The sequence below is a fragment of the Rhincodon typus genome, chromosome 10, assembly GCF_021869965.1.
Source record: "Rhincodon typus isolate 14 chromosome 10, sRhiTyp1.1, whole genome shotgun sequence".
Classification (NCBI taxonomy): Eukaryota; Metazoa; Chordata; class Chondrichthyes; order Orectolobiformes; family Rhincodontidae; genus Rhincodon; species Rhincodon typus.
In genome coordinates this window covers 17,114,299-17,140,619 of record NC_063341.1, presented here as the reverse complement: position 1 = coordinate 17,140,619, position 26,321 = coordinate 17,114,299, and the positions used below count along the sequence as shown (strand labels likewise).

The window sequence follows — 26,321 nt, the reverse complement described above, 5'->3', positions numbered from 1 at the left end:
TTGAACTGGAACTCCAGTGAATTCCAGTGCTTGATGCTACAGGATATTGTAGCACTTGAACAATGTTTGTTGTTATAAGGGATTACGTTAGATGGAGGAATGTAAGTTGGCTTCTTGAAATCATTATTTTTAAAAAAGAATTCAGCAATGAACACTCAAAACAATACATCATCTCAGAATGGATCCTGAGTTCCACCCACAGTATATACTTGGTCAATTGGTATATTACATCTAAGGGCAAAGGATGGGGTGTGGGTGGGCACTAAATTAGCAGAGGGATTGGCTGTGTGGGTGGAAGGACTGCATGGAAGGTAAGAGAGGTTATGGGGTTGGGCTTAATTGGCTCAGGAATAATCTTCCGTCCCCGTCTGGAGATGGAGACCCACCTCCAAAAACAGTTGGCATAATCAAATGACCATCAGCTCTCTGGTGCCGGTATCACCACTGCTAGGCCTAGAGTCAGATGCGGCGGTAAGTAGGGGATTGGTTTTCACAGGACCATCGTGGCATTTCTGGGTAGGAGGATTAGGTGGACAGACTGGGATTGTGTGGGGGAGACAAGGGGGTGAATCCCTTGGGATGAGGCCTCTGATATGAAGGAGGTATCCCATTCTTGCCCAACAACCCAACGAAAGAAATGAAAAGTGTTAAGGCTCCCCGTTCAGCAGGACCTCCGTATGACATAGGAAACGGTGAAGTGCCAGGGGAATGATGAGAAGCCCTTGACCAATTAAGGTCCTCAATTAGCCCACAAGTGAGTGGTCTGCTTAATGGCTTTAGGAACACAAAATTGGATGTAATGCCATGAGCTGGTGACCTCACCGTAATTTTATATACAATGGGATCCTCAGCCCCACAACTACCCCACTCTAAGAGACCATAAAACTTTGCCTATTAACTTGGTTTTTCTCTCCACTAATAATGCCAGGTCCATCAAGTATTTCCTGTTTTTAAACTTAGATTATTTACAATGTCTTCTATGAATAAAATGGTGTTCACCATAGCAGTTCAGGCTTTCAGGAAGGGGACATTTCAAGACATATTTATAGGAGCTAGAGTAAGCCCATTCGGCCTCTCAAGATAACCCTGCCATCCAACAAGATCATAGTTGATCCACCCCAGGCCCCAACTCTTCATTCATGTCAGCTCATCATAGTCTTGAACTCCCTGGTATTTCAAGACTCTGTCCAAATCCTGTTTGAATACTTTGTGATCCAGCCTCCAATACTCTCTGCAGTAGAGAACTCTTGACATTTCCTACCCTCTGGGGGAAGCAATTCCTTCAAATCTCAGTTTTAAATGATTGACCCCTTATTCTCTAACTGCGACTCCTAGTTCAAGATACCGCCATTAGTGGAACTGTCTACTCTTGATGAAGGAATTTCAATGTGAAGAGGAGAATTTTAAATTGAAATGTTTGGGAAACTGGAACTACTGTAGTTCAATAAAAGACTGAATTGATGGATGACCTTCATTTGCTACAGACTAAGAAATAGGCGTTCGAGTCTTTGAGCTGAAATTTTTGGAGGGTGCTGAAGGGACACTTGGCCAGATAGGCTTGGTGTTAGTAGGCATGTAGCATTTGATAAGTACAGACAATTCCATGCCAGTAAAAAAATCATCTATATTCATTTTTTTGTGCGTGCAACCCTTTCTGTTCAAGAAATTGTCAGGTTCAATAGGTTACAATTAAGGTCAATTACTTATTACCAAGATGTTAAGATCATCAAAATAATAGTTTTAAGCCCAGGTCCATGATCCTCTGTTTGATCCATGTGTTTGTTACATTCAATGTAAAATAAAAGCAAAACAAGTCTCCAGTAAGAGAAGCAAGTTAAAAGCACAATCTCAACTTAATGTTTTCCAAATCGGCCTCCAATTTCTTCATCCTTAAAGCACTGGCAAATGTTAAGTATCAAAGATCTATTTTTGCTGTAACAGGATTGAAAGAGCATTTCCCAAAGTTTTCCCACTTCTCAACTCCCATGTCTCCATTTTGAAAAAGATTTACATTCTCTTTCCAAAGTTGTGATCCTAGATATGGGTATTTTCAGATAGATTTTTGACCAAGTATTGGTGGGAAGATATCAATGATAATATGATAATTTTCTAGTCATTCTAAATAAGAGATCAACCCAAAGCTCATATCCATAGAAGCCATGCTGTTAATTTTTTAACTGTTTTAAAGTCGTTAGAACTACAGCAAGGGTGAAAGTGAATAACAAAATTAGCTGCCCAAGCCAACATTCACTTTGGGTTATCATAAACACAAATTTATTTCATCTCTCGATACTTGTCCTTTCAGAGTTAAATTAACTAGAATTCTGGAACACGTGTGTACTCAAAACTCACATTACTTCCCTTTCACTGCTTTCTACAACAATAAATTAGTTTGGTTCCAATAGTTGAAGTACCCTTGACATTAGAGAGGCTTGTTTTAAGAAAATTATCCCAGAGAAGTAAATGATAGACTCTCAATAGAGGCAATTAATTTTGTGTAAATTAACTCCTCCAATAAAAGAACTGAGGAAGTGTCAGTTTAACAGTAAGATTGATGTGAAGACTACATTTAGTTGTAACTGTATGGAATATCACATGTGCTTGTGTGCATTTAGCTGGTTATTAGTATCAGCATACGTGTCATAATTGTCTTCCATTTCATCTTCCCACATCGATTCCCATCACCAAATAAGACGTATTTTTGTTGTATTTTTTAACCCAGGATCATCAAACCATCCTGAGAGCATGGGCTGTCAAAGATTTTGCGCCAAAGTGTCCCCTCTACGTTCAGATACTGAAACCTGAGAATAAATTCCATGTCAAATTTGCAGGTAACTTCTTTAGAGAAATGGAACAGTAAGATGCTACTAACCTAGTAATGAACAACTTCTGGCAGTTTAGTTGATGGTCTTAATTCAGTAATTTTTCACTGACAGAAATATGGTTTCGCTTTAGATTTGTTTCCTGTCTTTGACATGTGATGCATTGTTTCAACTATGTGATTTCAAATTAATGCAACTAACAATTTAAATAGGAAGTGTGACACGTGCACAGTTTGGAGTGCACGAAATAATTCAGGAAGGAAAACAGCCATGCAACATATTTGCCATGATATTATATGTGCGGAATACAGTAACCCAAATTTTACTATGAGCAGTGAGAAACAATGGCTTTTGGCATTCATCTAACATCAGCTGCCTATAGACTTTTAGCAGATTTGTCAACAGGGACTCCCAATGTCTGTTCAAATTCAGTGCCATCTACAGGCATTCTGTGCCATTTAAGAGGAAATGAATGTTTTGTACAGTGACTCTTACAAAGTTTATATTTGTAGTTGAATTTGCAATAGTGTTAAATGTTTGGATTTAGATATTAAATTGCTCGAGGGGAACACCAAATACAATAATATGTATCTACATTATAGATACACAAAATCTATATACAAAAGTGGTGATCAAATGGAAAACCTTTTTGGAATATCATTGAAATTCAATGTAATAATTCGCAAACTTACATTCTCACTTATTTGTTGGTTTATTTAATATTGAATAACAGTACTTTTCCTTGGTTACACTGGTGTTTCAGCTGGAAAGCATCAAAAATATTTTAAAGCATTTTGGTTCGAATGCTTGCTGGTTATTTCAAAGCAAATTTATTTTCATCCGCAAGTTTACTCAGTTTATAAACCTTGCGGGTGAACTCTGGATAATGAGCACTTAAATGCAGGATAGTACCGAAAATTGGCATTTATTAATTGAGTGGGAGCCTTTCCTGAAGGCTTTGTCCCTATTGTAAAGCACATAATGGCAAAATCTATGATGAATTGTACCCTTGAGATGTCTTTATGGTCGATAAAAATTTTCTGCTGTCTTCACTTGGTCTCTCCAAGAGAAAACTGCCAATGATGCTACCTCTGGCAAATGTGATATTGGTCACTTGTTTCATGCTGAAATAGTCCACAGACTGGCTTATTTGGCAGATGTCCCCTGCTATGAACTTGAAGGATTCTGTTGTACAAAAGCTTAATGACATAGGAACAGGAAGGGCTGTTTCAGTGCTTTGTGCTATATCTATATTAAGCTGCAGCAGACAAGATATCTTGGTCATAATACCTTCAATGAACGAGACCAGCCTACATTTTGAGGTGGAAACCTCAACAAGGCCCTTCCACCTCGGCTTGTTGTTTTTCTTTTTGACTTTCGGTTTGTATTGCTCAGCTTTCCTCACTGCACTTCAATCTATATAGACGGATAATTGGCGTTGAGCAAAGGGCACTTAGTCAATTAATCAGCCGGAGTAAAATTGCACAGTGGAAGGATGAGCAGGTAATACCAGGCTAAGAGATTCAGTGCTGGAAAAATTAAGTGAGCAATAGACCCCAAAGACAACAAATAGGAAATAAGTCTGTTTAGACCTGAACAGCTGACATGGAGCGGGATCTTTTAACGATCTTAATAACTTCGGTTATAGTGAGATTTGCGACAGAATTAAACGAGAAGTCTATTGAGGCCTACCTCAATATTTGGAGCATATAGCTGTATCTTTATGTATTTGCCAAGCAATGAGATGGGTTTATTTTTGCAAAGCAGTGATGGGCTTCAAACTCAGGGTGATTATTACTTGTGAAATGTTTTTCTAAAAGCAAAACTTGTCTCATTAATATTCAGCTTATCTCACCAAATGTACCAAACAGACAAGAGTTGGAGGATTCTCAGCATGGAATATCAGCAGGTATCTGGCGAATCCGACTCATTGCTTTCTCCAAAGGTCTCCATGTGGAACAGCAGGCAAATACCTTTTTTTGGGGCACCAGCCACATGCACCCCAAATCCACAGACTCTGGCATCTGACAAGTGCCAGTCTCCAAGAACCCTCATCGCCCAGGTCTGTTACATGTATAAGATGCTGCTGCCTTGCAATGTGGCTGTCAAGTGCCTGTGCAGACAGAAAAATGGACACAGCTCATGGACTGGACCAGGCTGGAGTGGTCTGCGGTTGTGCCATTCTCTGCTGGCATCCCACCTGTGCACCACCCCATCCAGCAGGACCTTTGAGGCCCTGTCCGCACACTGAGGTGCCAAATTTCCTGAGTGCCACGGTCCATGGCAAATGCCAGGGAAGCTCAGGACTAACACTGCTTGACAATGTGCGCCACAGCCTTTTTAAAGTCTGCGTCTTTGCTAGGGATGTCTGTCAATTCCGGGATAGCTGCTGAATAGTGAGCTGTTCTATGAATGATGTGTGGTTCGAGGGGAATGGAATAGGATGAGAGGGTGCCATAGGGCTGGTTAATGAAGTGAGTTTGCTAAGATATGGTGAGAAAACTGGCTAAGCCTCGTGGTGAAAGTCTCTCCAAACACCTTGTGTAACTGGCACTTAGCCAAAAATAATCAGATTCAACCTACAGACATTCTTTTCAATATTTCTATGTAAAGATAATGTAGAGATGTATTATCAGTGAGTCACCAAATGTAGGATATCAGGAGTCAACTCAGGTAGTAGTTTTTCTTTGGGGTTCAAAGATAACACACTTACTTCTGATTAAAAAGGCTATCTTTTGAAGCCCAATTTCAGAAGTTGGAGCTGAAAATCAAGATATTACACAGCTTTAATGATGGGTGCTGCATTTTTTGCAGCATCATCTTTCAGAAAAGGTTTTTTTTTAAGTGAAGTTCCTTCTGCCATTGCAAATATATTGTGATCCTGTTTGAAAGAGAGCAGGACAACTGTCCTTGGTGTTCTGGCCCATGTTTATCACTCATGCAACACTGTAAAACACTGATTATCTGGTCAATACCACTTTGCTGTTTGTGGGATCTTTCTATGCAACTGAAGGCCACTAATGGTGAAACAATTATAATAGTGAGTGCATAATAGACCAGAATAAGGTGAGTGCAGATATCTGGAAGGGTTTTGGGTTTGGAGGAGATGGTAGAGATTGGGAAGGGTGACGCCATGGAGAGATATGGAAACAAACATCAGAAATTTAAAAGCACAATGTTGCTATTTTTAATTTGTTCACAGGATGTGATATTCACTGGCTAGGCCAATAATTAGTATCCATCCCTAATTGCCCTAAATAATGTGATGGTGAACTGCCCTCTTAAATGGTTGCAGTCCTTGGGGTATAATTACACAAGGAAAGTAGGAAAGTATTTCTAGGATTTTGATCCAGCAACTTGGAAATATATTGCCGTTCCTTCACTGTCGCTGGGTCAAAGCCCTGGAATTCCCTACCTAAGGGCACTGTGGGTTAACCCACAGCAAGTGGACTGCAGCGGTTTGAGAAGGCAGCTCACCATCAACTTCTCAAGGACAACTAGGGACAGGCAATAAATGCTGGCCCAGCCAGTGATGCCCACATCCCACAAATGGATAAATAAAGAAAACACAGTGAAGGAATGGAATTGAAATTCCATGTCTGGATGGTGTGTGACTTGGAGGGTAACGTGCAGGGGGTGGTCTTTCCATCATGCACCTGTTGTCCCTATCCTTCTAGATGGTAGCTGATAGGAGGTGGAAGGTCATTTTGGAGGACCTTTGCAAAGTTAATGAAATCTATCTTGCAGATGGTACAGACTGCTGCTACCATGTACTGATGGTGAAGGGAGTGAATATTGAATGTGTGAATGTGGTGCCAGTTACGTGGGCAGCTATGTCCTGGATAGCGCCAAGCTTGAAGCTTCAGTCATCAAGCAAGTGGGGAGTATTCCATCACCCTCATGACTCTGTGCCTGGTAGATGGTAGTTTGGCTACAAGAACAGTTCACAAAACCTAAGTATTTACACATAGATCTAGTCCAGCCTGACAGGGAGCCAATGAGCAGCTGAGTTTTGGATGACCTCCAATTTATGGAGGATACAATGTGGGCCTCATTATGTATTGGTATAGTCAAGTCTAGAAGTACAGAGGGCACAGTGAGGGTTCTAGCAGCAGGTAAACTGAGGCAGGTGAAGTCGAGGGATTTTACTGAGGCAGTGATGGTGATCATACTAATAGCATAAAAATAAGGTCAGCAGCACATCTTGGGACAAGTGTGACATGATGTTAGTGGATAGACTGATTTATAGATTTGGTGAAGTAGATGAGGTTATCATTTTAAGTTGAAGGCCTGTTGTTGGGACGTAGTATAAATTAATAATTTTCAAGTATTAACTTGGTTATCCATAAGTAACTATGAAGATATTTAGAAGAAAATGCAGTTGTAAGGTTATCTTGATTGATTTTCCATTAAAACCTGTTAAACACATTGGGTTGGACTTTAATGGGGGAGGAAGGAAAGTCAGGTTGGGGCATATGGTCTGACCTGGCGTACCTGTCTCCTTTCAATGGGATCCCACCCACTTTTTTTACTTCTTGGAAAAAGTGAGGGGTGGGAGATGAATGATGGAGCTGGACCAGATTCCTTAGGAAGCAGACCCAAGGCATATGGTTAGGCCAACAGGCAGTGAGTTCTGCATTAGTTTCCTGAGATGTTGGGCTGGTTTTAAAAATGAATGACAGGCTCTCAAAACAACATCCCTCTCATAACCCATGTGCCCCCTTAAAACCCCAATGCCCCTCCTCAAGCAATGTTGATCAAAATTTGTCAACATGCCTTTGCAGGATGGAACCTTATTGTCAAACACTGCTGTAAAAATTGTCTAAATTACAATGCTACATTAAACCCTTGAAACTGAAAGACCAATATTCTTTTGTTTATTGGAGTTTGGTAATAAAAGAATCCCTGGAGCAGGTGACTAGACTTGTTGGACCTCTGTTTGGGACGGGAAGTGGCCTGAATTCACTGAAGTTGCTGGGGGTGGGGGGGTGTAATATTGTTTGTCACAATTATGTAGAATATTGATTATTAAGTTGCAAATTCCTTCATCCATTTTCATATGTGGGATTTAAATGTCTTAAAGGGACTGAAAGGGTTTTTAGAAAAGGACCAAAGGTACAAATTAAAAATGGCCACAGGCATCCTTTGAACATGTAGTTTGACCAAGTTTCATGAAAATAACGTGCATTTATCAAACAAAAGCATGAACAGAAGATAACATTATACCCAAGGGCAATGGAACTAGTTAGAAAACCTCTCCCTTGGGTGATGTGAGAAGGCACACTAGTCTTTACACCAATGTCAGAATCTTCATATGTTGAAGCTAGTGCCTTGCCTACAATTATCAGACCTGAAAACCTAACTCCCATAGACATGGCATACATAAGCAATCTGCTATTTTAAGGACTCCTTCATTGGCAAAAGCAAAGGAAATGAATTTTTCAGTGCAGAACTGAAGCAGGCTGAAAAAGCCTCTGTTTTTCATTCTCTCTCTCTCTCTCTCTCTATCAAGACTTAAAGCCTGGTAACAACACTGAAAAGAAACATCAAGAAATGAGAACTTAAAAGATAACCACAATATGTCTACTGCTGAGTGTTCCAGAAATCAACTAAACAACAGTGATCTTAGGTTAAACCCTTATGCCTCAACAACACCAAATGCCTCCAAACTGTACATTGTTTTATTATATTTTTGTATTGGACACTGTCCCTTTTAACTTTGTGCCTTTGTATGTTTATGTCTAAGACTATACAAAGGCCTTTAGCCTGACATTGCACCTTTAGTACTTCTCTTCAGGGCTAGGAGGTAATCATCTCTCTCTTCTTTAACTTGACAAAACCTTGTAATTACCTCATCACTGCCACAGTACAAATTAGTTATCTACATATACATCAAGAAAGGTATAACTTTATGCTGAAAAACCTTAAACTCTTGATGCATTTAACTGGGGAGGCGATATTGAGGAATTCAATTCATCCCTCCTTACCTAGTTGTAACAAATAACAAAGTGGTCTTCCTAAATTTCCCAGTTAAGAGCTACTTATAGACCTCTTCTTGTAACATCATAAGAACATTTGGCCCCTCTAACCTGCTTTGCCATTCAATAAATCATGGCTGATCTGATTGTGGTCTTTACAGCACTTTAGTATCCATTCCACATGAACCTTTTGACTCCTTTGTCAAAGAAAATTCTGTCTGACTCATCACCTTCAATATATTGAGTGATCCAGTCTCTCCTGCTGTCTATGAAAGGGAACTCTAAACATTAAATATCTTCTTGAAGAAGAAACTCCTTCTCATTTCTGTCTTAAATGGTAGACTCCATATTTTGAAACTGTGTCCCTTGTGGAAACATCCTCTCAGTATTTAGTCTATCAAGGCCCTCACAGTCCTCCAAGTTACAGTAAGATCACCTCTCATTCTTTTAAACTCCAACAAATATAGGCTCACTACTCTTAATATTTCCTCATAAGACAGCCCCTTCATTCTCAGGAATTAGCCAAGTGAACCTTCCCTGAACTACTTTGCCTAGAAGCCTGGTTGTGGATTAGGCGCCAGGGTGGAGTCCTTCCTCTTAAGAAAGCCTGTGTCCAACAGATGCTCTTCCCCTGCCTCTTCAGCCCATGGGGGCCAAGTTAAATTTTGCACTCAAGACTTGTGAAGTCACTTTCACTCAGACAGCTGAGATCTCCTGTCCTTGTTGCTCTAAAACAGTTTCTTCATGCTCTTTGCTATACTGCATACTCAATTTTTAAAGCTTTATTTTGATGCAAAGTTTTCAACATTTCTCAGTCCCTCTCCTGGCATGAACCCCCTCCCTCCTTATTGTGATACAGGACTTCTGCATTTAATCTAGCAAAAATCAATTTAATGACCATTTGTATTTCCTTATTTTTCACTGATGACATTGTCTCGTCTGCCATAAGGTAGATCAAAAATAAAATTCAGATCGGAAACCCTGGTTATTCATTTCTTCCTCAAACTGATACCACCATTGGTAAAGCGTTACCTGCGAAAATTAGATTCTCAGTCAGCAACACACCAAAAAAATAAATGTCTTATTGTGTCAGCCTATCAGGCATACTTTTTCTTATTACAAATATTCTTGTTTTATTTATTTGGATAGTTTATCTAATAGTGGTGTAATGGGCTGTTTTTATTGCTCACACTGTTTCCGTTATTATAGTCTACAGCGAGATAATTGCTCTGTTCTATCACATAGATACAGATGTGCAGTTTTTCTCATGGCACACTGTAAAGACCACATTTTTTTCATTTTTCTATATTATTGATTGTGCTCTAAAATAAAAAATTAACTCTTTAAAACTAAGCACAGAGGAAGGAATTGCTGTACTTCTAAAAAGCAAGTGACTGAAACTCATTGCAAGTTGTGTTTACACTGCTGCTTTGTTCAAGCAATGGGGGGGGGGGGGGAGTGCGATTTGGAGACAGGCCGGCACCAGGGGGTGTGTACAAAGTGAGATTCATCTGGCATCAGGTTGGTGATCGGTTTGTGGAATTGTGGCCAGTTGTGGATACCAAAGGCTTTCAGTTTGATGACAACCGTGTGATTGACTCCTCAACAGCTGAACAGCTTGTGGGTTTGAACAATACTGGCAAAAGCTTTTGGACTGCTGCAAGGGTAGATAGTGTGTTTTTCGCTCCAGTAAAATATTTAAATGCAAGCGAAAGCCAGTTTATTTTTGCTCGCCAGTTGCTGTAACCTGTGGTCTTTAACCAGTAACAAAGAGATTTTTGCAGTTAACGTACCAGTCACCTGATTGGGAGATCTGTTTGTTTGGGAGACTGATTGACTCTTCAAAACCAATACTGAATTTTCCCTGAAGGTTCCCTCAACTTTGGGAGAAAATATGCAGAAATCCTGAATAAACGTGGCCATTGGAAACTTGAAGGAACATTTTTGATTCCACTTGCCGCAGAAGTTAAGTAAGCGGTTTGAACATCTTCAAATTCCCAACTGTATTCGGTCTGGCAGGTAGGTTACAGATAAAGGCAAAAGGACTGTGGATGCTGGAGATCTAGAATGAAAGCAGAAAGGGCTGAGAATCTCAGCAGATCTGTGGCAAGTGAATCAGCCAATGATGAAAGTCCAATATGACTCTTCAGGCCTTTCCCACTCAGACCAGAAGTATACTTACAGTCAGGCCCCAGTGATCTCATAGATCCTCGATTTGCATTTTAACAAAAAGACTCCACAGTTATGAAAGGGTGCATGTAAATGTTGCCTGACTAATTGGCAGTAAACTTGGTCCCAGAAATTCAAGGTGACTTGAGGGTGAGTAAATAACTTGGATAATTTTAACTGCCTACGTATGCAGCTTCTACTAAGAAGATACTGTCAAGTTAGAATCATCTCTGTCCTCCTTTTGTGATAGTACGGTCAGAGCTGTGTTTGCTGACCAAATAACTAGTTGCTTTGGATTGCACTTCTGTTGCTCCAGTGCAATCAGGAATGAGATCAGTCGGGTAAACCCCTACTATAACACACAATTTTTGGAATGCATTGAAGAGGAAATACTTCACAGATGTGTGAAATTTAAATATGTCTTTTATGTAATATTTAGGCAGTTGATTAATATGTGAATACAGCTTCATACTGTTTTAATTGCATCACTTCAGTTAACTATATGTGTGCTTTTATTTAGATCACGTTGTATGTGAAGAGGAATTCAAATATGCCATGCTGGCTCTGAACTGCATCTGTCCAGCCACATCAACACTGATTACTCTGCTGGTTCATACCTCCAGGGGACAGTAAGTGCTAGCCTTTTTTGAAATATTAGCTTTGTTTGCGCCTCACCCACAAAGTTATTAGAGTTAATGCCATACTTTTGAGTATACAAGTTAACCTGAGCCCTGAATCCAGATGTGAATGTACAATTTAGGTTGTTGCACAATTTGTTGTGAACCACGGAGGGAGTGTTGAACCATCGGTGGCGTCAGCTTTTAAATGCTCACATTTTGGTAGAGATTCCAGATGCTGTAGAACTATTAAATCAACATGGAATACGCTTCCTGTTCTTGTTACTTCCACAGCCAAAGCATTAAAACTGATTAAAACTGGAATTTGTTATTGATCCAAAAAAGACAGATCTGCATTTATATAGCAGTTTTTATGACCGAAGATCAACCCAAAATGCTTTGTTTACAGAAAAGTCCTATGGATGTATCATGGAAGTACATGAAAGTACCAGCTGTTCACGATATATATTAATGATTTAGATGAGGGAACTAAATGTAATATCTCAACATTTGCCGATGACACAAATCTGGGTGGAAGGGGATGAGGATGCAGAGATGACAGACTGAGTGGGCAAGTGTATGGTAGATGCAATATGATTTGGACAAATGTGAGGTTATTCATTTTGGTAGCAAAAATAGGAAGGCAGATTGTTATTTGAATGGCTGTAAATTGAGAAATGGGAATGTTCAATAAGACCTGAATGTTTTCACACACTATTCACTGAAAATAACTATGCTGCTGCAACAGGCAGTAAAGAAAGCAAACCGTATGTTGGCCTTCATAGTGAGAGGATTCGGGTACAGGAACAGTGATGACATGCTGCTTTTATACAGGTCATCGGTGAGACCACACCTGGAATATTGTATGCAGTGTGGTCTCCTTGTCTGAGGAAGGATGTTCTTGCTACAGAGCAAAGGTTTACTGAATTGATTCCTAGGACGACAGGACTGGTGTATGAGGAGAGATTCAGTTGTTTGTGATTTTATTCACTAGAGTTTAGAAGAATGAGGGGACATGTGCTAGAAACCATTAAAATTCTAACGGGACTAGATAGGTCAGATGCAGGAAACATGTTCCTGATGGTAGGGGAGTCCAGACCGGGGGTCACAGTTTAAGGATAAGAAGTGAAGATGAGGAGCAATTTTTTCACCCGTAGAGTGGTAAGCCTGTGAAATTCACTGCCACAAAAAGTTATTAATGCCAAAGTACTCTGTTTCCAAAAAAGAGATAGATATAGCTCTTGTGGCTGAAGGGATCCAGTGATACAGGAGGTGGAGTGGGGGCAAAGTGGGATTAGGGTATTGAGCTCGACGATCAGTCATGATCATATTAAATGGCGGAGCAAGCTTGAAGGGTCAATTGGTCTAGACCTGCCCCTATCTTCTATGTTTCTATGTTTACAGAAAAGTTGCCAGTGTTGAAGTGGAGGGAATGTGGCAACTGGATTGCACACAGCAAGCTTCCAGAAACGGCAACGTGCTAATGACAAGATTAACTGTATCTGTTCCATTAATTGAGTGATAAATATTAGAGAGGACACCAGGATTAACACTGCTGGTCTTCTTTGAAATAGTGCCTGAAAAGTGGCTCCTCTTCTGACAGTGTAAGCCCCTCCACTGTATAAGACTGGAGAGTGGTCAAAACTTGAGTCTTCTGCTCAAGTCCCAGAGTGGGACTTAACCCACAACATTTTGACAATGAGGTGACAATGGCACTAATTAAGCCACAACCGACAGTAAATGCAAAAGTATATAAATGAGAAGAGTAAGAGTATTCTACAGTTGGTCTGACCAATATTCATTTTGCAATCAATGTTTAAATCAGAAGAGTCATCTAGACTTGCAACGTTAGCTTGCTCTCTCTATGAATACTGTCTGACCCACTGTGATCTCCAGCATTTGTTGTTTTCAGTACAGATTCCAGCATCTGCAGTAATTTGCTCCTACTTTAAATCAGATCTTCTGGCTATTTGTCTCATTGCTATTTGTGGAGTCTTGCTGTACCAAATTGATTGCTGTGTTTTTTTTCATATTATAACAGAGACAACATTTTAAAATTACATAATTGATTATAAGGCACTTCAAGATGTCTTGAGGTTGGGAAAGGCACTAAGTGCAATTTTATTTTTGATGAGCTAAAAGCCCACATGTATCTGTAGAACATCAATTATGATGTATTTTTGGTCTGAATCATAGATGAATGGAAAGAATATATAGATATTAATTAATATTAATTAAGTCAATAAAATTTTACTGATTATGAAATTGAAACTGGGAGCTAGCTAAATTCTCATCGCTGTGGAATAAGGTTGTACTAACAACTTTTCTGAACTCAAGCTCAGGGAATCAAAGATTGATTTTTGTTTTCCTGAGAGAATGTGATACACAAGTTTGGTTTAGCGAGGAGATTCGCATTAAGGCAGACAAGCAGATACAGGTAATTAGTTCAAATGAATTTAGTTTAGAGTAGAATAGGTATTGTTAATTACAATATCGGAACCTAAGCCAGTGATGTCTATGCAGTATGTTTGTCAAAAATCCTGCATTGTGAAATATCCTGTACTGGAACTTGTTTCACCATGCAGTGAAGGATTGATTACCGAAGCAAAGTCATAGAGATATACAGCGCAGAAACAGACCCATCGGTTCAACTCGTCCATGCCGACCAGATATCCTATATAAATCTAATCCCACTTGCCAGCATTTGGCCCATATCCCTCCAAACCCTTCCAATTTATATACCCATCCAGATGCCTTTTAAATAGTGTAATTGTACCAGCCCCCACCACTTCCTCTGGCAGCTCATTCCATACATGCACCACCCTCTGCATGAAAATGTTGCCCCTTGGCTCCCTTGTATATCTTTCCTCTCTCACCTTAAAACAATGCTCTCTAGTTTTGGACTCCCCTATCCTGGAGAAAAGACCTTGCCTATTTACCCTATCCATGCCCCACGTGATTTTATAAACCTGTATAAAGTCACCCTTCAGCCTCTGATGTTCCAGGGAAAATAGCCCTGTAGCACAAATCCTCCAACCCTGGCAAGATCTTTGTAAATCTTTTCTGAACCCTTTCAAGTTTCACAACATCCTTCCTAAAGGAGGGAGACCAGAATTGCACATATTACTCCAAATGTGGCCTAACCAATGTTCTGTACAGCCTCAACATGACCTCCAAACTCCTATGCTCAATTCACTGACCAATAAAGACAAGCATACCAAACACCTTCTTCACTATCCTATCTACCTGCGACTCCATTTTTAGGGAACTATGAACCTGCATTCCAAGGTCTCTTTGTTCAGTAACACTTCCCAGGACCTTACCATTAAGTGTATAAGTCCTGCCCTGATTTGCCTTTCCAAAATGCAGTACCTCACATTTATCTAAATTAAACTCTATCTGCCATTCCTTGGCCCATTGGCCCATCTGATCAAAATCCCATTGTACTCTGAGGAAACCTTCTTTGCTGTCCACGACATCTCCAATTTTGGTGGCATCTGCAAACTTACTAACCGTACCTCCTATGTTCACATCCAAATCATTTATATAAATGACAAAAAGCAGTGGACCCAGCACCGATCCTTGTTGCACACCACTGGTCACAGTCTGAAATGCAAACCTCCACCACCACCCCCCTCTGTCTTCTACCTTCAAGCCAGTTCTGAACACATGAAACGTTTAGAATTATCCCAAGGACATAAAGGCATTGCAAAGTTCAATCTTCCACTAGAAACTTTTTGCTTTCGAGACACAGAGTTAAAGGGATTGGTGGCTAACTTAAGGAAGTAACTGGATGCAACCAAGAGAATGGGGAGAAAAAAGCATGTTAGGAAAAAAAGCACCTTGGAAAAATTGTTCACATTTCAAATAGAATATACAGATATAGCTCAGACACGTAATTGGGAAAGGCAAACAACAGAATGAAATAAAAAGGTAGTTAGGGAATAAGTAGCTAAAAAGAGATGGGACTGGCTGTTACATGTCCCTGCTGGGTCTGTTTTCACCGTGAGCTCACCCCATAATATGGAGACTGAGTGGCTCCCAAAGTCATCAGCTTGCCCATTATATGTGAAAACCCTAATAATACCCTGTCCACACCAGAGCACAATTGGTGTGAGAGCGGGCAGCCCTTTATAAAACAGCAGGAAGGAAGGTGGTGGCGGGTGCGTTTTGTAGTCTCCTCAAGGCATAGTGTATCCTCTTCCTTCTTTCATGCACAGAGTTTAAAACCGACTGTCCCACCCCTCTGCCCCCCTCCCTAAGGTGGAATAACCCTCCTCACCCAATGCCCCTGATTTACCTTTAAGTTGTTTACAGAATGTGGATGATGTTGACTAGGTCAGCATTGAATGCCCATCCTAATTACCCTTGAACAGATTGCCTCCTTAAGCCATTTCAGAGGGCTGTTAAGAGCCAACCACATTGCTGTGCGTCTAGAGTCACCTATAGGTCAGACTAGGTAAAGACAACATTTCTGTCCCTCTAGATATTAATGAATTAGATTAGACAATTGACAACGGTTGCATGGTTGGCATTGGGCTAGCTTTTAATTCCGGATACTTTCTAATTGTCTTTTCTCCCAAGTTTTCTATTTTTTTCTGAAAACAATAAACATCAGATCCATGATGTGTGAAATGGCATACATCATGTTTCATGCAGCTAAGTGCATTTGCGAATGGTAAAGAACAAATAATGAGACTTTACTTGTTTATCTAAATTACAGTATTGGAATTGAAGTAATGGACTTATTATAACTCTTTTCAGATCGGCACCGTGGGAGGCATTTAGACAACTAACTGGAACTAGGCAGACTCAAACCAGGTGAAGTGCAAATATATGCATCTGCAATAATGTGCCCACAAACTGCCAATGATTTACATTTGTTCTACGTTCGAATTAATATTCTCAGATATTTTTCTGCTATGGTATTTTTCAGGGATGGCCACCAATCCCATGAACAGTGGCAAAAGGTGTATGGCAAGTGTTCAGGCAATGAAGTCTATCACATTAAGATGGAAGACAGCACATTCTTCACAGAGTTTGAGGGGAAGAGCTTCACTTACACTTCGTTCCATGCACACAAAAAGTGAGAACTTTAACTATTATCCTGACATTTAATAATGCATTATTTGCTTTCCTGCTTAAAATTGCAAGTTCTAACTGATGCAGAATTCCAATATTTTAATCTGCATGCTAAATGGCATTTATCAAATGTAGATGGTTGTTTTTAATTAAATAAACATAATCCAGCTTTAATAACCTTTGAGGCTTTCAAATCACATTTAACAAGATTTATTCAAATGTGAATCTTTGAAATTATGGTTATTATAGTAACCCTTGCAGCTAATAAAAGTGTTTGAGGGGAAGAAACAGTCCGTGAAATTCTCGCAAACTATTGTTAAACCGGCAACTTATAAATGTACACATTAATAATGATTTTGCGAATTTTTAAACAGCCTCTCCCAAAGTATTTTCAGAACCATTATGTTAATGTAGAATAATCATTGTAGACAATTTATTCAAATTTTAATTCTACGTAGAATACAGATTTCCATCAAGCTTTTAATTCATCTGGTTGCAGAATGGAATTATTAGAAGTACATCAGACTGCAGAATAGATGTCCCACCTAATTGCTGTCATTGTTGAGTGGCAACTAATTCATGTAATTTCCTTTTGATGTGTATATTCGCCACGTCCTTGAGATCTTTGAGACCACCAGGAGTCACAAAATTATTGCTAAAATAGGGAGGGCGGGGCAGGGAAACTGTTTGTATTTATACATTACCTTTCACCACCTCAAAGTCCTGAAGAATTTTGTAACGTAGGAGTTAGAACCCAGAAACAGAATGTAATAATTACCAGATAATCTGTTTCTGTGACGTTGATTGAAGAATAAATCTTGGAGAGCACATTGGATATAACTTTCACGACTGCAACCATTTACTTGTCATGTGAAATCTTTACATACAGCTGAGAAAATAATGAGATGCAAAGTTGCCAGCCACATATATAGTTATTCCATATCACTCCAAGAGTGTACCATTAGTTTCATCACTCAAAGTATTTTAAGAAGACATGTAGAATTTCATTTCACTTTTTTCTGAGCTGTACATTTTGGTTACCCATTTATCGTGCCCAGCTTTATATGAAGTTTTCTTTCATCCATTCTAACTACATGTGTAAGAATATTCCCTCGTACAGAATTCCTTGTGAAAGTTTATTACATAGGACACAATTTTCCACCACCTGCCGAGTTAATGGTCGCTTTTCTTTAGGTCACGTATTGAATCCAGTAACAAAAAAAATTATCTCGAGCATCACTTTCTCAAAGCTTCATGCAAACCAACCAGAACAGACAAGGGATTTTGTCCCAGGATCACAGAAAGGATATGGCACAGAAGGAGGCTATTTGACCTATCATGTTTGCATAAGCTTTCCAAATGAGCATCATGCCTTTTCCTCATGCTGTGGCACATTGTTTTGGTTTAAAGGATCATCTAATGCCATTTTGAATAACTCAATTGAACCTGCCTCCACCACACTTCCAGGCAGTGCATTCCAGACCCGAATCACTCATGTGAAAAAGTTTTTTTTCTCTCAAATAACATTTGCTTCTTCTGTAAATGAATTTAAATTTGTGCCCTTTCATTCTTGATCCTTTTACGATGGGAAATATTTCCCTCTCTTTACTCTATCCAGCCCTCATGATCTTGAAAACTTGTCAAATCATTTGTTAGCGTCCTTTTCATCAAGATTAACATTCCTAACCTCTCAATGTATCCTGTTATCTGAGGTTTCTCAACCTGGGATCATCTTTCACATCTCTTCTGTTGTCTCTTGAATGCATTCACAGCTTTCTATAGTGTGGTGCCAGAACTGTGCACAAGACCCCAGTTGAGGTGTAACCAGCACATTGTACAGGTTCAGCATCACCTCCTTGCTGTTGTGCCCTACCCTCATTAATAAAGCCCAATATACTGTATGCTTTATCAATTGTTCTTCTACTTTAAATGATCTGTGCACATGTACATCCAGATGCCTTTATCCTGCACATCCTGTTAGAATTATTCCCCTTATTTTACATTGTCTGTTCATGTTCTTCCTAGCAAATGCATCATAAGCCCATAAAACAGAGGAGCAGAAGTGGGCTATTCAGCCCAATAGGTCTGCTCTACCACTTAATTGAATCATGGCTGATAAACTTCAACTCCACTTTCCTGCCTTTTCCACATGATCTTCTATTCCCTTACTGATTAAAAATCTGTCAGTCTCAGCCTTAAATACACTTAACAAATCAGCCTTGACAGCCCTCTGCAGTATAAAATTCAGAAGACAGTCAGATAGTGGTATCAGTCTAATGAAGCTTCTTTGGACTGCCTCCAATGCCGATATATCTTTTCTTAGGTAAGTGGCCCAAAACTATCCACAGTTTCTAGTTGTGGTCTGACCAGTGCCTTGTATAATTTTAGCAAAACCTCCCTACTTTTATACTCCATTCCCTTGTACAAAGATTCTATACCTAGGTACCTTTGTATCTAAGATGGCGCCGTAAGTGGCAACTCGTAAACTTTTCACTGTATTCATGTGAGTACATATGACAATAAATCTAATTCTTAATTCAAATTCAAATAAAGGCCAACATCTCATTTGCCTTCCCAAAGATCCATTGAATTTGGATGCTAGCTTTTTCTAATTCATGCACAAGGACTCACAAATCCCTCTAGTTAAGTAGATTTCTACTGTCTTTCTCCAGTTAAATAATATTCAGCTCCTCTATTCTTCATGTCAAAGTGCTTAACCTCACATTTTCCCAGATTATGTTCCATCTGCCATGTCTTTACCTATTTGCTTAATCTGTCTATATCATTCTACAATCTTTCTGTCATCTCAGCACTTGACTTTCCAACTATTTTTGTGTCAACCACAAATGTGGCTATAGGACATTCACTTCCATAATTCACATCATTGATATATAGTAAATAATTGTGGCCCCAGCCCTGATTCCAGTGGCACTCCACTAGTTACAAGTTGCCATTGTGAAAAAAGCTCCCCCCACCTTTTCCTAATTCCCTGTCTTTTATTAGTTTACCAATCCTCTATCCATGCTAATATATGACTTCTAACACAACGAGGTCTTGGATTCTTTGCTTATTAAATGCCCTAATGTATTGTATCTTATTGAAGGTGCCAGAAAATCTAAATAAATTGCATTCACTGTTTCCCCTTTATCCAACCTGCTTGTTACCTCCTCAAAGAATTCTGGTGAATTTGTCAGGCATGATTTCCCCTTCATGAAACCATGTTGATTCTGCTTGATCATATCATATACTTCTAAATACTCTGCTATTATAACCTTTATACTAAACTCTAATGCTTTCTGAATAGTAGACATTAATCTAACTGGTCTCTAGTTACCTGTGTTTTTGTGTCCTTACCTTTCTAAATGAAGATGTTGCAATGGCGGTTTTCCAATCCCCTAGGACTTTAGCAGAATCTGAGGATTCTTGGTAGATTACTGCCCATGCATCCATTATCTATGTTGCTACTTCCTGTGATACCCTAGGATGCATCCCATGAGGTCCTTGGGACTTGTCAATTTTCAGCCCTGTTAGTTTCCCTGGGACTTTTTTTCTAATTATAGTTATTGCATTTATTTCCTTTACTCCTTTTGCACCTTGATTACTTTCTAATTTTGGAATGTTGTTGGTGTCTTGTACTGTGAGGACTGATGCAAAATATTGATTTGATTCCTCCACCATTTCCTGGTTCTCAATTATTATTTCCCCAGGTTCGTTCTCCAAGGATATTTGTTCACTTAACCCTCTTCTCTTTTTTTTTTTTATTTAAAGAATCTTTTGCTGTCCATCTTGATATTACTTGTAAGTTTACGCTCAAAGATCTTCTTCACCCTTTTTTCGTCTTTTGTTGGTTTTTAAAACTTTCTCAATCCTCTGGGTAACCACTAATCTTTGTCAAAATGTGTTCTGTTGCCCGGTTACTGCCATCGACAACAGTCATTGGCACAAAACAAAGAGGACAAGAGCCAAATCTCTACCAACTAACCACTATCTTTATTAGTTTAATTAAAACAGACATACAATTCATACCATTTGATTAAGAAAAGGTTAACTGTGTGCATGCAATTCATACAAGGCTAAAATCCAAGCAGGTCACGCACAAACTAGTTTTCCAATGACATTCCCTGAACAGTCAACGAAAATAATACCTGAGAATAGAAGCTCACGCTGTCTAGGTGATTTCTCCCAGGTCTCAGAATTATCTCCATGCTTCCAAGCATGGTGTCCACAACTTTGTGAAGATTGCTGTCCAGAGTTTTTGCTGCTGACACACTAAAATCCTTCATTTTTATCCTTTCTCCTTATCTTCCCAAACTGTGGTGCCTTGCCCTTGTTGGTTCTTAGCTCATCTGACGAGTCGGTGTCTTTCCACTATAGGCTCACTCCAAGGACACCATGAGGAGTACCTCATTATTCTTCCTCCAAATGAGGACTTGCATGCTATGTCATCACTCTGAGTTGAACCAGTTCAGACCAGCCCACGCCAATGGCTGGGGCTCAGGTAACTTCAGTTCACAAACTGCTGCTTGTATGTGTGAGCAGGCCCTGGCCAACAATTTCTCTTTTTATTTCAATTTGATGCTTTCCTTAACTTCCTTGGTTACCCATATTTGGCTTCTCTCCTTCCAAGAATCCTTTTTCCTCACTGGGATATATCTTGCTGTGAGCCAGGAACAATTTTTTTGAAAGTTTGCTATTATTCCTCAATCCTCTTTGCTGTTAGACTCCTTTCCCAGTCCATTCCACAGCTCTGCCCTCATTTCTTTGTAACTGTCCTTATGTAAACGTAGCACAGTTATTTCTGACCCAAGTTCCTCCCCCTCAAACTGAACGCTAAATTCTACCATATTATCATCACTGTTTCCTAGGGGATCATTTATTCTGGCATCATTTAGTAAATCTGTCTCATTACACCAGATCCAAAATAGGCTGATTGCACAATTTGATATTCAGGGAAGCTGTCCCCGAATACACTCTATGAATTCTTCCTTCTGACTATCTCTGCCAATCTGACTACCCCAAACTACATGAAGGTTAACATTGCCCATGATTAATGTACTGGTTTGGTTACATGCTCTCATTATCTCCTGATTTATTCTCTGTCCAAGCAAAGAGCTAGTGTTAGGGTGCATATGAGGTCCTTTTTGTTTCTTACCTCCACCCATATGAATCCTACATCTTCCGACCTGTGGTCATTCCTCGCTATCGTACTCAATCCATCCTGTACCGACATTATCTGTCACTTGTCTGCGTTGAACTTCATCTGTCAGCTAGCCACCTGCTCCACCAACTTGTCTATGTCCTTTTCTAAGTTATTAGAGTATATGCTTCACCTTCATGCCACTTCTGCGCAGTCAACAATGTTTTCCAAGTTTCATATCGCCTGAGAATTTTATAATTGCCCCTGCAAACCGGATCTAGCTCGTGAACATATATCAGGAAGAGCAAGGGCCCAGCACCAACTCCTAGGCAACTCTATTACAAATTTCCCTCTATCTCAAAAAATATGCATTGACTGTGACACTCCTGTTTCCTATCAGTGAGTCAATTTTGTATCCAACTTGCTACAGTCCCTTTTATTCCATGGGCAAACTTGAAATCTTTTAATCATGCTGTTTGTTTAACTGATGTAAGTTTGAATATAACTTTAAACTTGAGGTTAATTCATAAAATCATAGAATCCCTCCAGTGTGGAAGCAGGCCATTCAGCCCATCCTGACCCTCTGAAGAACTTCACACAGACCCATCTTCCTACACTGACCCTGTAACCCTGCATTTCCCATGGCTAATCCACCTAACCTGCACACCTTTGGACTGTGAGAGGAAACCCATGCAGACATGGGGAGAATGTACAAACCTCAGACAAGACAGTCCCCTGAGCGTGGAATTGAGCCCAAGCTCTTGGCACTGTGAGGTTACAGTGCTACCCACTGAGCCACTGTGCTGCCCCTAATTGCTTCAATTATTTGAAAGGAAATACCAGGAGCATTTTGAATGTGAACAGGAAACAGTTTGTACTTGTGCTAAGACTGCACATATTGGAAGTTAAATCTGAGAGCATAAATCTTATGATGTGTTGGACTTCCCTTTATGATTTTCTTTAGGTATGGAGCTTGTCTGATTGGTGTGAAGAGGGAAGAAAACAGAAATATTTTACTTAATCCAGGTCCTCGATACATCATGAGTTCCACAGACATCTGTTTTTATATTAACATTACCAAGGAAGAAAACTCAGCTTTTATAAAGCAAAATGAACAAAGCATAAATAGTATATCAAATACTATCTATCATGGAGCTTCCAGATTACCTGTTCACAGCATCATTGCTAGTATGGGTAAGCAAAGCAGTCAGTGTAATCTACTTCTGAGTGATCATTATTGATGTGAATTCTGAGCTCAGTTGCTGGTTTAGCTTGTTAATAAAGTAAGTAACTGAGTCATCAATTCCGAAAAGTTTGATCCATGGCTTATGCTCGGTGAACTGATCCCTACTATTATTGAAATTAATACATTCAGTACTTTTGGAGATTGCTTTGCTAGGTATCCATTGCAAATTGCCATAAATGAACTAACAATGATAAATTGGAAATTACCCCATTTCTAAGTTATTAGAGTATATCCTTCACCTTCATGCCACTAGATGACAAGTTCAAAAATGCTTAAGACTCGTATTAAAAATGAATCTACTGGCTATTAGAAGTGATTTTTTTCCAGGTGAATTGCCCAGTGAGTAACATTGATTGTGTGGTGTTAAATCTCAGAGCTCAGAAGAGCATGGTTTAATGCCATATCTTTGCTAAATTGGTAAATGTGCGGCAGGACAGCAGTTGCAATATTATAACTGCTGGACCATGAAATGGAGGGGAAAAACAACTGGGATTCATTATCATGATTACTGTTCAGTGAGCCCTGCTCGAATGGTCAGGTATTAACTGTGTTGTCTTCCCTGATAAATAGTCTGTCACATAGTTACTTGGTTTATGTTTCTGAAGGATTGCTTAGTGCCCAAGGAGTGGTAGACTTCCAGAGATTACTATCTCCAGACTAATTAAAGTTACATAATTGAATCGATTATACTGAGATGGTCGAATACACATACAAATCTATTGCTTCTTAAAAAAAAATAAAAAATCTGTCATTTTGCTCTGTGCCAAACAGGTAGCTAAGAGTTTGCAGACAATTTTCTGTCATTATTGCTAGATTTACAATTTCATGTTCTTATCAGGTATCTACCTGGTGTCAATTGAAATACAGGAATTTACGAATCAGATCATGGGCGCTCAGCAGGAGAATTTCCCCAACTACAATTTCTAACAAGCAGTTATAGGCAGTTGAAGGATAACTCCTGGCTATAACTGTGCCACTGACTTTACTATGCAATTATCATGTTGGCTAAAGTTGATTCCTCCCCCAGAGAAGTTGAGTCTATGTAACAAAGTTACTGACTGTGCTGGAAATTACTGTTGCAGTCCTGCAAACACAAACCTACTGTCTCGTATTATAGACTCGTAGACTCATAGAGACGTACAGCGCAGAAACAGACCCTTCGGCCCAGGTTATCCCTGCTGACCAGATATCCTAAATTAATCTTGTCCCGTTTGCCAGCATTTGGCCCATAGCCCTCTAATCCCTTCCTATTCATATACCCATCCAGATGCCTTTTAAATGTTGTCATTTGTATGAGACTCAACCACTTTCTCTGGCAACTTGTTCTAAACACGCACCACCCTCTGGGTGAAATAGTGGCCGCTTAGGGCCCTTTCAAATTTTTCCTCTCACACTTTAAACCAATGCCCTCTAGTTTTGGACTCCCCCACTCTGGTGAAAAGACCTTGTCTATTTACCATATCCATGCCCCTCATGATTTTATAAACCTCTATAAGGTCATCCCTCAGCCTCCGTTGCTCCAGGGAAAATAGCCTATTCAGCCTCTCTCTATAGCTCAAATCCTCCAATCCTGGCAACATCTTTGTAAATCCTTTCTGAACCCTTTCAAGTTTCACAAACATCCATCCTATAGCAGGGAGACCTGAATTGCACACAATACTCCAAAAGTGGCCAAACCAATATCCTGTACAGCCTCAACATGACCTCCCAACTCCTATACTCAATGCATTGACCAATAAAGACAAGCATACTAAATGCCTTCTTCACTATCCTACCTACCTGTGACTCCACTTTCAAGAAACTATGAACCTGCAGTCCAAGGGGTCTCTTTGTTCAGTAACACTTCTCAGAAACTTCCCATTATGAAATAGCTGTTCTCTAATTCCAGGAGCATGCATATAATTTTATATACAAATTGGATTTATATATAATATATATAAATTTACTCAGGACATTTCTTTGTGAAGTTTGAAACATAAATAACAATTATTAATCGTGTATCAAAAAGACACATTAAATGTTAATTTTCAGCTCAGGGATGTCTCATAAATTCAGCGCAACTGAGCACATATGGATTAGAAATATTTACTCTACATGTCAGCTAATAATGTGCATTTCTGGTGGAAGTCTGTATCTGTGAAGGGCACCCCTTTCATTAACAGCTGGCATCTTCAATCTCAGATTATACTGAGGTGCCATCATTTTTGTCCATATGAATTATAACTTCAGAGTTAATTTTGAATGGAAATGAACAGCCAGTAAATTAACCATATGCCATTCAGTTCTTATTTTCAAGGCATTTCTCTGTTCCGTTTCAGCTAAGTCATTGTGTTTAAAGTTATGCCACATCAAAGAGCAATAAATGGCCAACCAGATTGTGATGGGGCTGTCAAGACAACAGGTTTCCTTCCCTATTGGATAAGAGTGAACCAGTCAGATTCTTGTCACTCAGCTTTTTATCAAAACGTTCTTTTAAAAAGTTGAATAAACTACTACCATAGGACTTTTAATCTTAATTCTAAGGATTAAGAGTCTAACAGTACAACCACATTGTTATGCCAACAGAATATAATTTTGGGCTTCAATGTGTGCTTTGGAGCCAGTGAATGATAAGGACATTATCATAATAAGCATTCAGAATTTTTGTGCTGGTAGCAAATAAGAAGGAAGGTTATCTCTGTAACACGTGTACTTAGTATCTAGCATGAATCTAAAATTGCAATAGATTGTCCTATTTTGCCTGACCTTGACCACTGAAGTTAGATTTTTTTGAACGCTGCACAATACATTTTGCAGCTTTTGGAGACAGTAAGGACTGCAGATGCTGGAAGCTGGAATCAATAGATGTGATGTTGGAAAAGCACAACAGGTCAGACAGCATCCGAAGAGCAGGAAAGTCAATGATTCGGACCGAAAGTCTTCATTAGTACCCTTCATCAGCGGCATTTTCTGGAATACCTGCTCTCCAGCTGTTTATTGGCTCCAGCTGAAGATAATAGTCACGCACAAATCAAGCACAGTTCCAAACAGTCCGATCAGAATTCTCATCATGCCATGTCAACAAATTAGAACTATACTTTCAACTGCAGCAAGCAACTTTCTTCTCATAGCAGGAGCTCTACAAAATAATATTTACGAGTTTGATCCCTGTTGGGATCAGTATGTCGATGGTCAGGTCAGGCTAATTACGGAGACAGCAAGGTGCAGAGCTGGATGAACACAGCAGGTCAAGCAGCATCATAGGAGCAGAAAGGCTGACGTTTCAGGCCT

General features: G+C 39.5%; 1 protein-coding gene across 1 annotated transcript in view; it reads left to right on the top strand.

The window, feature by feature from the left end:
• LOC109929875 (potassium channel subfamily T member 2-like) overlaps window positions 1-26,321 on the top strand; it is a 636,785-nt gene that overhangs the window by 336,125 nt on the left and 274,339 nt on the right. Inside the window, exons 14-18 of the mRNA XM_048602052.1 lie at window positions 2,723-2,831; window positions 11,490-11,598; window positions 16,351-16,407; window positions 16,523-16,672; window positions 22,770-22,999. Coding sequence (XP_048458009.1) covers window positions 2,723-2,831; window positions 11,490-11,598; window positions 16,351-16,407; window positions 16,523-16,672; window positions 22,770-22,999 — 655 coding nt within the window. The remainder of the gene's footprint in view (window positions 1-2,722; window positions 2,832-11,489; window positions 11,599-16,350; window positions 16,408-16,522; window positions 16,673-22,769; window positions 23,000-26,321) is intronic.